Genomic DNA, 15086 nt, shown 5'->3' with positions numbered 1-15086 from the left:
TATCATCGAAATGTTCAATATTTACTTATTATAACAGATCTAGTTTTTTTTATCAAACCTTTTGTATGTTTCGTTTTGTTTTTTTTTCCTCGCATCGACATGGCATAGCTTTTGAGATTCGATTAGCAAGTTAGGTAAAGGATGTTTGTGTTGTGAATAAAGCCTCGGTTTATGGCCCGCCGGCACGCAGGTTGAGCGTAGTGATTACGCCAATCACCTCTCATTGTTTAAATGAGAGAGCCTCTGAATTACAGTGACAGACTAAAACCTACGCCTATAAATTCATTCTACCACACTTTAAATATCCCTTTAACGGTATATATTCAAAATAAATCTGTATAGATTGTATGTAGTTATTTTATATCTAACAAATAATCTGATAGTAGCAATAATATTCCCTTATGTAAAGTTATTTAATGAATGTAGCTTTTTTTAAGTGAATATACAACCAATGATTAACAATCAGTGCAATCGCATTGGACAATAAGACATATGAGAAAATCCAGAGGTCTCTACATACACAACTCAAATACGAAAAAAAAAACATATATCAATATAGATAGCTTCTAATATTTTATATTTAAAGACCATTAATATCTCACTGCTGGACAACGACCTCCTTTTCCCGTGTGGAAAATGTTCCACGCTGATCGAATGTGGGTTTATCCGAAGGTTTATTTTTTTCCAATGTCATGAGTTATAAACACAAATTAAATCCATAAATCAAAGCTCCTCTAGGTTCCACCCTTAATTCTTAATTCGGCTGAGATTCACGTGTTCACATGTACTGAGTGATCTTGGCTGATCTTAGCCTTTTATCTACGCCATAGTACAGTGTAAACTTTTTTTACGTTAAAAGTGGTAATAATTATTAATGTATAGATTTAAAAAAATTTAACGCATCGTATCAGAATTCGTCTTACGCCCACCCCATCGAGTTTTGTTGCCCCTATCATACCCAATATCTAATTGAGTTGAATTTTTGCTTGTATTTATAGATGCAGGAATAATATTATTCACTTTATGGCAGGGCTCTGTGAATGCTCTTCTGAAAAGGTACTATTTTCTCATCAGGTAAGTTGTGCAACTCTGTATTTTTGTGTTTTGCACAATGGGCACCTTGGTTCTCAAGATTTGTGGTGCATTGGCGATGTAAGGAATGTTTAATATTTATTATGCCATTGTTTATGGAAAGGATGACCACTAACCATATGGTGGCTCGTTTGCCAGTCCGGCTACCTATAACATAAATAAAAATTGACAAATACCACAGTACAGACTTAATAATCGAAACCAATTATGGCAATAATCCATCGGTAGTTTTAGCAGTACGTACCAACTAAAAACAAATGTATGAAAATAAAAATAGAAAATCGAGACCGAATAATTGTAAAAAACTAATTCCTATAATTTGGCATGGAACACGAAAAACTATTTATGAAAATATGGCTTAATTATAGCAATAAAAATTAAGACTAATACATATAAAACCTGTTTTGTCTCATGAAATAATGTGTTTTGTCTATGTCGGGGAAATTAAAATATGGAATGTTGCTAAAACCGTCATGTCGATAAATATTTTACCGGACAATTCTTAGGACCGTTATTAATAAAGTTGGCGGGACTAATCTGCTGAAAAATATATATTGTGTATTAAACTTAATTTAGTAACTTAAGATAAATGAAAGTCTTACAAACCAAACTTTCTCGTACGATCTGGGCCTCATACATCGTATGCGCGCAGATGCTGCTCTTCGCAAAGAATATTCATATAATGATGGATCTATAACTTTATGAAGGACTTCACTGATATATGAGTATAAAACATATTATACTCATATATCAATAAACAAAAACACAATATCGAATAAGATAATTTTTCGTGTACAATGTAATTCTTAGTATTCGTAGATTTCATTTCACTTGTGAAATATGTTCGCTACAAGATCACAATTTAACACCGTAGAGTCGTACAAAAACATATTGACACGTAAAAGTTGTAATCAGTTTAAGTAGTTGGAATGTAGTTACCCAAAGCCATAGTTCTATTGTTGAAGTAAAGAGATGTAGCTTAGAGTGTGGACCACAGCGGTGGGTGTTCGGCGCTAAATCTCGCCGAGTACATTACCGTTTTCCAATATCTAAAGCAAAGCGCTCGCCACGGCCGCGCTCCTAGAATAACAAAGAACTGCGTGGTTGAGATATTGGGCCACTAATGGACTGCGGTATTTATGAAACGACCTACTTTATCACACTGACTTCTTCTATCTTTATTTGCTAAAGCTCAGGATAAACGATAAATATTAATTAACACGGATTACACTCGAGCTAAAATATTTACCAAAAATTATTTATAAGCTTAAATCTGCATTTTCAACCCATTATGAAGGAATTACTATCGTGTCATTGATAATGTTATATATATAGGCTAATTTGGAAAAAAACAAGTACTTGCACTAAGAATATAGCTAGATATAGATCTAGATTCATTAAAGTTTTGGCATCACATGTGTAACATAACGAACGACCACTGCCTCTACAAGTCCTGTCGTTAGGTCTGCTCACTAGATTTCTTGCTGTTTCTTAAATTTTTTATTAACATGTTTTTTTATTATTTGCCTAAATTCCTTGAATTCATTAAAAACTATATTAAATTCGCATTAATATTTGTACAATCTGGATATAGTACCAGGATTAAATATAAATATAATTTCGTTAATAATTTTGTTATTAATTACGTTTATAATACATAATATAAATGTAGAAATATCAGTATTTATTTAATTTGATCGGGATACGTATACGTAGTGATGTGGAGCGCTGGGGCTTAATTCCGCACAATCAATCAAGGCGGCTGATGAGGGTGCACCAGCTAGCGTGGAGCCGGCACTACTTAACTCGTTGAGCCAATCGATAATTGCTATCGATATGAATTGGCAAATTAATTCACTTAGTTAATAACTCGTGCTCGGAATTCCAACGCCCCCGAAATATTTTATCTTCCGCCGGATTTCCATAAATTTAAAATTATCCCTGAACATTACTCCTATTTGGCAACTTTCCATTATGACAATATGAATTTATTTTTATAGTGGACGTGGAATAAGTTCTTGGTTTCCACGTAATTAAAATTATTATTTAATTTATAAATAACTATTAATAAAAATAAATACCGCGTAGTTTAACAATTATCGATATTTAAATTCCTACAATTTACTATTACGCATACATAGTTGGTACGCAAATGTGTCTATACACATATTTATTGGGAGAATATTAATATTTAACCTTTTAGTAAATTTCCGATGACGAATGTAGTTATTCCGATTTAATGATTAATAATTTAAAAAGTCGAGATGGCCCAATGGTTAGAACGCGTGCATCTTAACCGATGATTGCGGGTTCAAACCCAGGCAAGCACCGCTGTTTCATGTGCTTAATTTGTCTTTATAATTCATCTCGTGCTTAGCAGTGAAGGAAAACATCGTGAGGAAACCTGCATGTGACAAATTTCATAGAAATTCTGACACATGTGCATTCCACCAACACGCATTGGAACAGCGTGGTGGAATATGTTCCAAAACCTTCTCCTCAAAGGGAGAGGAGGGCTTTAGCCCAGCAGTGGGAATTTACAGGCTGTTGTTGTTGTTGTTGTTTTGTTGATTAATAATTTTAAAGATAACTGCAAGTGGACTACGCATTAGATCTGTTTATTTGATTTTATATGATACATATGTTTTGTTGAAACGCAATTAATATGGAAACAAATGACCATTATGATCACCTGATGAAGTAAAAATAAAACTTACAAAACGTTGCGTAATATATCAATTGCTTATGAATGTGTAATCTTTTAAATAATAGTTGCCATCGGGATTTTATCTAGCTAAATTATACGTAGTTCCTTTTACTTGCAATAAATCGAAAAAATTATAAGAAACTATTACAAGATTAAATTTTCCATAAATTGCTTGGCAGTAATGATATGTGAGTGCGTTTGAAAATATGAGGCTAGAATTGGGGTCCGTTGCGTACATGGAGGTGTTTGTGTGTAATGAATCGTGGTCGAATGCGAGTTAGATGTAAATGTATGTTATTCGCGGGCGTCGCAGGGTGGGCAGAGCTGGTGCCTCCATCATAAGTCAGCGCATACTGCAATGGCGCGCCGCTCCCTGACGCCGTGCTCTATGGTTCGTGAATAATCCCCCCGTAATACTAGGCGTAATGGTTTGGAATTAAACAATTAGTTGTTTTCTTTTTGCCTCGTCAATGATTGACCTTTATGCCAAGGCAAACATTTTTTATTCGTTACGCAAGAACTTGTAATGGGCGGGTTTCCGTGTCGTGAAATTGTATCTTTCTGTCTTATCAGGGGGTTAGCCGTGACACCCAACCTTGCCTGCATAGATTAATCTTACGACAACCTTGCTCAGAAGACTAGAAAAACGTACGTATGAAATACGGCGTGTTTTTATAAATACAATAAAAAAATAGTATTTAAAAAACATATTTATAGTTTATTCTTTTTGGAAAATCAGGAAATAAAAGTATGGTACAAGAAATAGTTCCAAAAACTTGTAACATAGTGAATTCTTATCTCCCATGTTATTTTTTGTTTTTCTCTCTCTTATACTGGAATTTATTCATACGAATATAAATTAATGTGGTTTTCTATCTGTTCTGACGTTCGTGCCGTCTCCTCACCCTCATGGCTTTTTACGCATTCTACGGTCGCCCACTTTCTATCGCTTTGTTCTTATCTCTTTTGTAATTACCTTGTTGTTTTGTTTTGTCATTGTTAAAGGTTATTGTATAGTAATTTTACAAACAATTTACAGTCACATTACTTTTATTTTTATGTTAACTGTATAATGAGACCATTCGTTATCTCGAATCTTGTTTTGAATATTTAAATCAGCTTAATGTTGAGCGATGAAATATTAACCAGACAGAAATTCACTGAGTTTCAATTTTTATAACCTCATAAAAATGGTGATTGAGAGTCGAAACGTTGTAGCTTTAATTTAAAATTTCTAGACGAGTGTGTTACGGGCCGCCTCGGGTGTTATAATATTCGTAAGGTAAGAGACACACGTACCGATGTCGTCGACGAGGGGGGCAGCTCATGTGCACCTGCGGATATTGCCACGTAAATCAAATTTCTTATTTCTTCTCAGCACTTATTTTACTTTAGCCATTTACTTGGAGCTCTAAGATCTATTTATCGTTTGTAATAACATAATAATTGTAACTCGCACCTGTTTTTATGGCTCGACAGTGCTAATCGCGATACTAAAATTTGTTAGTATAGTAGATTACGTCAGCAATTAAATAATTAGCTATGGCGTGTAAAGCACACGGCTGTACCAAAGCATGAATTACAGGCCGTAATGGCCATCTATATGCCAATAGGATTAATATTTAATGCTGCTATTCTGTGCGGAATTACTCTGACGCTGCGGTTGAGCTTCCCCTGAATTACTGCCTACTGACGTTAGCTGCTGTTTGTGTCATACGTTTCACCATTTGTAAAAGTAGAAATATTATGTGTCATAAACTGTAGTTAACGCATTTAATGAGGGATTATAATGTCCATGAAATTTAAATGAGCGCACACCAGTTTATGTTACCCGTTGGCTCGCTTAAAACTATTTAATATTTATAATGAGTTAGTTAAAGCAGCCTAAATATCCCACAGCAGGTAAGGCGTGTGAGGAGATTATTTTGTATATTATGTCACCACGTTGTTCCAATGCGGAGTGGCGGTGATTTGCCCACGATGGTTTCCTGCTCCGATGACCATGATATTAATTAATTAAAAAAATAATTAACTTAAATCAATCCCATAAAATTTCAGTTACCCAGCCCGGAATTTAGTACTAGGCCAATTCGGTTATATGTATTTATTGTTAAGTAATATGTCTCAATTTAAAAATGTAAAATATATTTATTAATAATGTTACTCTTTGGCGGTCAATACGTACAGTTTTAACTGCACCTACTTGTGATGTAAAATATATTAAAAACATAAGTTGCTATTTTGAGTAATGTAACAATTAAAACATTAAATATTCTATTTTACATACACAAAGGTATACAAATTATTATATTTAAGAGTGTTAGTTATAAAGTAACTTCGGCCAATCACGGCCGATGTAAATTATATTCTGCTCGGTGTATACTAAATGAAAAATGACAAAAATGCAAAAATAAAATGCAATATTCATTTTGAAAAGTACTGAGGAAGGAAAATCGCTCATCTTACGGTATCTTGCAAATTAATTGTGGAATGACAGAGCACAACGCTCGGCTCTCTTAATGCACGCTCACAAAGCGAAACGGCTTGGGCGGCACCGTAGTGGCACGTAGCGGTGGTGATTATGATAATGACGCGGTAGCCGCGCTTTTTGCGTCGCTCCTACAACACTACGGACTCGACACCATTTTAGATTTGCCTGTTCCTGTGCAACGGGAGACGCACCGCGCCGCAGCTGAGCTCGTCATTCGCCTTACGCCGCTTGTTTTAACTACTCTGAGACGCTTATAAATTATGCAAGTCTCCATAATCCACGCCTTAAATGCCTTCTCCGCCGCCTCAATTATTCATTCGGGTGGTTTGATGTTTTAGAAAATTGTCTCGATACTCGAGACGGGCGATGCTGTATAATTCAGGGACATAATGCCCTCCACAGCTGGCACATGAAACTGGGTTGCGGGTTCCCAAGTCCTCTCCGCGTCATCAATCGTACAATTATCATGCATATGGTAGTTAAATTGATGAAATTATTATAGAACGCCCCTGTTAAGTTTCTATTTAAATAGAAAATACTTTGAAATAAATTGTAAAATATCGTTCTTTTCTTATAGGATTCTGAAGGAGACACGCCCTTGCACGATGCTATATCGAAGAAGCGCGACGACATATTGACTTTACTATTGGACCACGGAGCTGATATGACACTCACGAACAACAATGGATTTAACGCTCTGCACCACGCTGCGCTTCGAGGCAATCCAAGGTAACTTTTCAACGAGATTTTTAAAACATAAAAACGAAAAATATCATATACTTATTCCTCTTCAATTTATTTTTCATAGTGAATTAAATTATACTCATATATCGATATATCAAAACATGATAAAATTGCAGTATTAAATATTACAATAATACTTACCTAGAGCTAAGGTTATTTTAAGCAAAGGACTATCTTTGTAAGACCTTTATTCGGGGGACTTTGAAATAAACATAACGTCGCTTGTTGTCCGTCATTATCCCTAGGAAAATGGGTAGTTATGAGCAAGCCTGCCGCACAATAAACTGCTACGCGTCTAATGCCGCGGCCGGTGGAGAGGCTCATGTGTCGTCTTTATTGCTCCCAAACACATACGAATGTACACATTACCCGAACAATATGTTTAAATAACCTCTACGTTTTATACTGTTTTATTTTTTTAATGTATATGTCCTTGACAAAATGCAATTCTTAAATAGCCTCATCCGTAATTAACTGCATGAGATCGTAATAGGGGTTTTACGACTTTCATTTTAAGTTATGTTCTCTATGAAAAAAAATCTTTTGTTAAATCCGGGTCCTTTAAAACATTTAAAAGACTAAATATATATATTATATACTTACTAATAACCCGCTCCGGTTGGTGCAATTTATTAATAAAGAAAATGAACAGTGCGCTTAGCAAGAAATTATTAAGTAGCTTTATTTTATAACGTTCATTTACAATTTTATATAAGTATCTAATAAATAAGACTAATATACTATCTATAACCTATCATTTTAAACTATTTAAATAGTATATCAAAATAGTTATTATGAGCTTAGGAGTTAGACATAAGGTATAGTACGACACAAATTAGATGCAGCATCGAAAAATGCAATGGAATGAAAATAAAACCGATTACTGCCGATTTATACAACCAATAGAAATAGCTCCCTATCGCGCCATTCGACGCTATTCGTCGCTATAGATTCACGCGTCAGAAAAAGCAAGTGTATGTTAATCGACGCGCCAAATTGACGAATATATTAGGTCATATGATATTACAAGTTATTACGTTTGTGTAAAGATCATATTCGCATGAGAAATAAATATTGATAATTTGGTATAGCGTACTCAATTCGGATGTGATCGGTTTTACGAATTTTACCGATGCGATTTCTAAGTTGTGTCGTACTAAACTTAACTTTAGGCCTGTTTTGATGAATGCTGAAGTTTTTGGTCAGCGTTACCAATGTAAGCGTAAGAAAACAGTTTTGACACACAATGTGATTTAAAACGCAGTGATGGTCACTGCTTCACCATTTAATGAAGCCAAAATTATTGCAAATTAAATTTTCAAGCCGTCCTCGTTCATCGCTCTTACTTTGAGTATGTGGTTTCGAAGAAGTTAATAAGGATACAGAAAGAAATAGAAAGCGATTATGTTTTATGTATACGTTTGGAGTAATAAGCAAAGGTAACTATCATCTATTTTAATATAAAGGAAACTAAACGTATTTTCTGAATCAGTGAACAAAAGTTACGTAGAATAATGAATCTCCGCTGGAGAGTCGTGCGTAAAGCGGTTTATTTGTGAAGGGTCCAGCCAGGCCGGAGTAGCGGTGACCAAGAATATTATTCAAGTCACGTGACGAGTCCTAGGGAAATAATACGAAATGCGACTACGTGACCGGTTCGTTGTATGACGGAGCAGAGTCACGGTCATCTCAGAACCGCATTTTTGGTTTTTTATGTAACTCCTGACTACTTTCGGAAACAGAATTGTATGACTAATGTTTAAAGTGTTTTATATGTTAAAAATTTTCATACAATTTTTAAAGTGACTCCGCCTGTTCATTACTTGTAAACCACTCAACCATTCGTAATACAATTTAAAAATGCGGTAACCTGGGACCTGCTTGAGGATAGACATCTAAATTGAAGGATTTACGAGGAAAAATGACTTGTACGGTCGCTAGTATACAACATGTTAAGATATTCAAGCAAAATTATAAATAACCTAAAAAATAAATTAGAGTTAACAAGTTATATACAAAATCTCTCACGAATATAACAAAACGGCTTCAGAAAAGCATAAAACGTAACATATGTTCAAAATTACTTTTATATATTTTGAGATTTCCTATCAAAAACTTGATCAGATATAAAACTCGTGAATTAGGCCAACTGCGAGGCAAAGTGACGTAAGCAAGAACCTTAATGTCTTTTCCGAACAAACGCAAGCACTAAGACTCGGATCGCTAAAAAAAGTTTTTTTTAAGATTGTTGTTTAATGGTAATCGAATAGAAGATTGTCGTAAAACGTTCCCGATTTTATCGCAAAATGAGAAGTCGCTCGCGACTTTTCCCATTCGACAAAAACGTTCGTTTCCCCTAGAGATGTAAAATCGTTTTATTTTATTACTTCCGCCAGTATATCGTTATATCAGAAGTATCCATCCTCTTCGGTCCACGGAATTCTTAATAAAAATCTGAACGAAATTTAATTCAGCAACTTTGAATATTTATTACCAAGGAGGTCGAGTTAAAACTTTTTTAGTTTCATTTTACTTTATTAGTTAAGGAAATTACTACTGTTTTTATTTCATTATATTTTCATCTGCTTAATTAGCTGTATTTTGTGTAAGTTTTTTTTTTGGAAAATGTAAATTAAGGATTATTGTGAAAATTTGATCATATTCGATTATGCGATCGTGTGAAATGGAATGGAAATTCGTATGTAGCATCGAGTCATGCAGAGAGCGAGGCGCTGCGTCATTACGTCTGATTAGAAACAGTTATCTCGTGCGGTTATCGTTACAGCCGCCCTAACGAGCCCTTGTAAAACTTCTACAGTAATTTCGTCATATATAACGGGGGCTTGATAAGCTTCCGGTTGATCATTTGTACGAGTTATACGTTAATTCCCAACCGTAGTATAATGGCATTGTTAACTCGTGATGAGCTTCCTAAATAGGGATTTTACAAAATTTTATGTCGCACATTACGTTACAATGAGATTATTAGTCTTTGAAATTTTATACAACGTTCCGGTTATATTTCATTACAGAATTATTTCATTTTATAATTTATTTTCTTCTTATTCTTGGTAGAAAATCAACTATTATTTATACGGTTCGGTAAACAGTTAAGTAAAAGTAAGCTTTTTTATAATATTATTTATTCAATTATAATATAGAGCAATCTCAAAGTGTAACTAGATTTGATAAAAATCACTATAGATTTCACTTGTACAAAACAAGTGAATTTATATACGACGTACGTATACTCACATTAAAGTATATTTATCGTTGTTTCTCTGTAATTTCTTTTGAAATTGAAGAAGAACAAAGTAAACGCTTTGTGTTATTGTTGTATTTGAAAATATTTCGCGGATTGTCGTGATTAATTTGTCGCTGAATCCGACGATCACGTTGGCTCGAGCAGCTGCGTCTGGTGCGGTTCGGTTCGATAAGACGAGCATTCGCGCCCAGCATTAATCGTGAGCTTAAATATTTTAACGCGTCGTAACATTGATTTATTCGGAGCGTAATCTCAGCTCGCGGCTTGTTTGTTCTTCGGCTAAAGACGTATAGGTAAGATTAAGCAGAGCTCTCGATCCCAGCAGCCCGCCCAACTAATTTACTTCGCCGTTATCATCCTTTCCTCTTCTTTGTATAAGATCCGCTCAATATCAACGGTAATTGTAATGCCGTCTATTCGTATTATCAAAGGCTACCAGTAACTTTTGAGTAACTTTTGTAGCAATAATTGCCAGACGTATCGAGCTTCTATACGTGTAGTTAACTATAGAATGAACACGGTATTCAGATGAGATTTATATGGTCATTGTACCGCGTTAATTGCAGCGAATGGAGCAAAGTGCGATGGTATCGTACTGTCCGAACGAGAATTGTAATCCCCACTGCTTCGATGGAGGCAATATGATACGAATTACGTAGATATTGCGATTGTATGGCTTAGGTTATTGTGTAAAACTGTTATATTGTTGCCCGTATTGATTAAAAAAACAAAAAAACATCTAGTAGTTAGGGACAGTGAAAATTTTATTCTGTATCCAATATTTTAAATCTATTACGTTTATGTATTCAGCGAAGTCCAATAATTACACAAAATGCTTTGTAATTATAAGAAAACGAACATATTTTTGCATTAACGTACGCGTAGAATGAATAATTGAATTTTTATAATAAATTTATTGTAGTTGGCAACATATCTCAAAAATATTTTGAAAGAATTGATAAATGTTTTAAATAATGTTAATACAGGTACAAAGTTTTACTTTGATCGATGAAATAGCGTGTTGAGAAGATGAGAAATGCTTAGTGAAACTTCTATTTGAGTTATCTGTGGAGGGAAATGTATGCATTGAATGATTTAAAGCCATAAAACTAATCGTGTGTGTTTGGCGGCATTATGGAATTATAAGGTATCTGGTTTGACTACGAACCCTAAGAATAAAGACACATAGTTTAAAAAAATCTATGTAGCAGATTTATTATAGTCGACCATTGACGTCGCTTATAGAAGCGAAGCCAACTCAAACTAGAAAGGACGGCCGGCGTGGTGGCTCGGTGGCGTAGCACCCGGGGACGAGCTGGGGTGGTCGCGGGCGGCTCTGTTATTGTTCGACGTTTGATTTACGCACGTACCGCTATCACCCTTTTGTTTGGCCAAATACTGAACACTGTGCCAGTTCCGCAGCCCTCTCTTTGATGTGCCATACCCTTTTATAAATTTCCTGATGATATTTGATATAATTTGATTGCGTTCCTATTTGTCGTAAGTTCATTATTCTTACATGAAAATAGCAAATCACATAAGCCCATTGTTATTTTAAATGATTAAAAAACGTGCGTTGATTGGCGCTGTAAAGTATCGTTGTTGCGAGCGAGGCCTGCTCGTTGTTACCCGCAATTAGCGGCTCTACACACGCGGATAATCCGCACTCGCACTGTGCCGCCACCAGGCCGCGGCTCGCACACGAATGCACTGCGGATTCAGCGAATAAATTCATTTGTACGCAAATCGTATCGGCGCTTGCAATTAAAACTTTGTTAGCGCATGAGCTAAGATAAATAACACTAATACATTCTGCTTATTGCGGGAAAGTTGTCGGGTACAGAGAATATATTAATGTTGTTCCTAATTTGTTTGGGCAGTAGTGTTGGATTAACAATGTCGTTCTCGCAACTTTCAAACATAGCCTTTAACCTACATAAAGTATTTTAGACCCTCCATTAGCTAAAAACTTTTAATACAAAGCGGATAATTATGATTATTATTATTCATTACGTTATTTAAAAAAATATATTATGTTATTTGATTTAATTTTAGTATGTTAATTTTTTTTTTATAATTATTTAAGCATCTGAACATCCTTTAATTTAAATATATCTTAGTAAGATCACAATTATTTTTCAATAATTTCTAAGATACATATATGTAGTAAAGTAAAGTATGATATATAGTAAAGTAAAGTAACAGCCTGTACATTTCCCACTGCTCAGATAAGGCCTCCTCTTCCATTAAGGAGAGTTTTTGGAACATATTCCACCACCACGCTGTTCCAATGCGGGTTAGTGGAATTTCGATGAAATTATACACATGCAGGTTTCCTCACGATGTTTTCCTTCACCGCCGAGCAAGAGATGAATTATAAACATAAATTAAGCACATATATATAGTGGTGCTTGCCTGAGTTTGAACCCGCAATCATCGGTTAAGATGCACGCGTTCTAACCACTGGGCCATCTCAGCTCTCTTGACATACAAAGGTAAGTTTAATTTGCATTAGTGGTTCCATCTTGGTTCTGCTATCACTGAATGGTAATCAACGTTCAGCTCAAACTCAAAGGCTGTTGTTTCTAATGTTGAGATACACTCAAGGATGACATTTTATCGACCTTTTGACTCACAGGAAGCTGCTACACTCCTACGGTCTTTACCAACTGTAATCGACTGGCTGTATTCTCTTAAATAAATAAATGAATTAATAGCTAAATTCTAAAACAAAATATGGAGGAAATATGAATCATAAATGTTTTTGTGATTAAATTAACAGGTCGCTATTAAAACGTAGCAGAAATTTTCCCCGGACAAAGCCGCTACATGTAATATCATTATTCTAGACTTTATTTTGCATAATTTGGCGTTTTATTATTGTTTAGCGAAGTAATCTCCAACGGAGCATATACATTTTAGCATCAGCATATTTTATAATCGTCTTGAAATATGGGTGTCTAAGATCGAATTGACTGACCGCAACGCTGAGGCGTCATGATGGAGAATCTCGCCATTAATGCAATCTAATTCAGTTCGACTGTGCGGTTTCAAACGGAGGCTAAGTTAGAAATTGATTCCAATAGTTTGTAGGAGCATGCAAGTCCAGCAATTCTGTCGAGGTCGTCCAACGTTGCATTCGATAATTTAAAGCTATTAAAACTAATACATTATATAAATTTTATCCGTTCTGAAATATGATTCCGATAAAATCAAAATATATTTGATGTAGGTTTTTAAATAAGAAGTGATCGTAACTTTACAATATTAAAATACATCTTACTAACGGTTTGAAATACAGATTATAAAGATAAGTGCGAAATGCAGTAAATTCAATTAAAAAAATAAATAAATTATGATTTTGTAACTAACATTGTTTTGTGATATACTCGACTCATTTTAACAAGCTAAATAGTAAAGATGCTTGTTATTAATCAATTATGAATTCCACCTTCAGGCTCCGTCGTCAGTTCAGCTCCAATTACGAGTATACCGGTTGAAACCGACTTCCTGTATTTGTTTACATACTAACTTAATGGATTCATAAGACTGAAGATAATTAAAGCGTGTAATTATGGCATACTATATATTATTTGGCATAGTATATATGTTGCTGTTATAACTTTAATTAGCCTTTTAATTAATAGAGATTTTATGAATGTCGTTAACCTTCCTTTTCAATAAGGTTTGACTGACTTTCAGTCAGAGCGTAATTGTTTGGTTAAATATAATCGAATCCTTTCTTGAATTGAATGTATATTTTTAAGAATGTTTAAAGCTATTTTTCCGTGAACGGAAGATGTACTGGCGAATGTTAGTCCAGAGGTTGGTTGAACGGTGTCGCTTAGCAAAATGGTTAGTCTGTTAATTGAATGGAAAATTATGGTCGTCACCAGCGAGATACATTACATTATTATACATAAATATATCCCGTATATAAATCAACGAGTACTAAATGTACACATTTTAATCGGCTGTAGAATATGCTGCAAATATATATGTGATTTTAATTTTCAGAATAAACCTTAAATTAAAATATGAAAAAGTAAATATAGAAATGAAATTTTTACGCACTCGAAGTATTTATTATTTAGAACTATCATCTGCCTGTGGCTCGTAGATACTGTGGGGTGTAATGTAGAAAGGTTTATGTAGCAAAGCTGAATAATAACTATCTAATAGCCACTGCCCGTCAGATGTTACAGGAAAACATGACAGTGGAACACTTCCATTTTTAAAATTCTTTGAGCTCCTTACAGTTTACATTTCCTGGTAAATTAAATTAATCCTTTTTTTATGATAGCGTATTGATTATAACAAGTTTTGATTGCTCTTTAATAAAGTAAACGTTTATCCGCTAAACGCTTTTAGGTCAAAATTACTTTTGTTAGAGCTGATTAACGACTCGAACTTTTTGTGTATAATTTTATTACAGCAATAATGTAAACCTAAATTTGTTAACGATCAGGAGATATCCTAATTTGGAATACAATTTAAAATACATAGATAAGGTAAAGGAACGGCACATGAAGGTCCGAATGCCCGGTCAAGGCTTTCTCATTTTGTGGAAAAAGTTTACAGCTTCGTATCCCTATATGGTGTGGGTTTATAGATTCACAAATAGCAGAATTCCACCTGCACGTCTTTTCGAGATAGCTACGTAATGCTTACGTATGCTTCTCTGAATTTCAACACACGATCACGATAGTTTATGATTGACGAGATCTGTCCACTATTTCGGCTAAAACACCAAAACAAAGTACAAGAAATACGTAATAAAGAATTAA

At 34.6% G+C, this 15086-nt stretch overlaps 1 protein-coding gene across 1 annotated transcript in view; it reads left to right on the top strand.

The window, feature by feature from the left end:
* LOC124531011 (E3 ubiquitin-protein ligase MIB1) overlaps positions 1-15086 on the top strand; it is a 159983-nt gene that overhangs the window by 47937 nt on the left and 96960 nt on the right. The window contains exon 11 of the mRNA XM_047105399.1: positions 6868-7019. Coding sequence (XP_046961355.1) covers positions 6868-7019 — 152 coding nt within the window. The remainder of the gene's footprint in view (positions 1-6867; positions 7020-15086) is intronic.

The sequence above is a fragment of the Vanessa cardui genome, chromosome 7 (genome assembly GCF_905220365.1).
Source record: "Vanessa cardui chromosome 7, ilVanCard2.1, whole genome shotgun sequence".
Classification (NCBI taxonomy): domain Eukaryota; kingdom Metazoa; phylum Arthropoda; class Insecta; order Lepidoptera; family Nymphalidae; genus Vanessa; species Vanessa cardui.
Note: the sequence above shows the minus strand (reverse complement) of the source record. Positions and strands in the feature narration are given on the sequence as shown.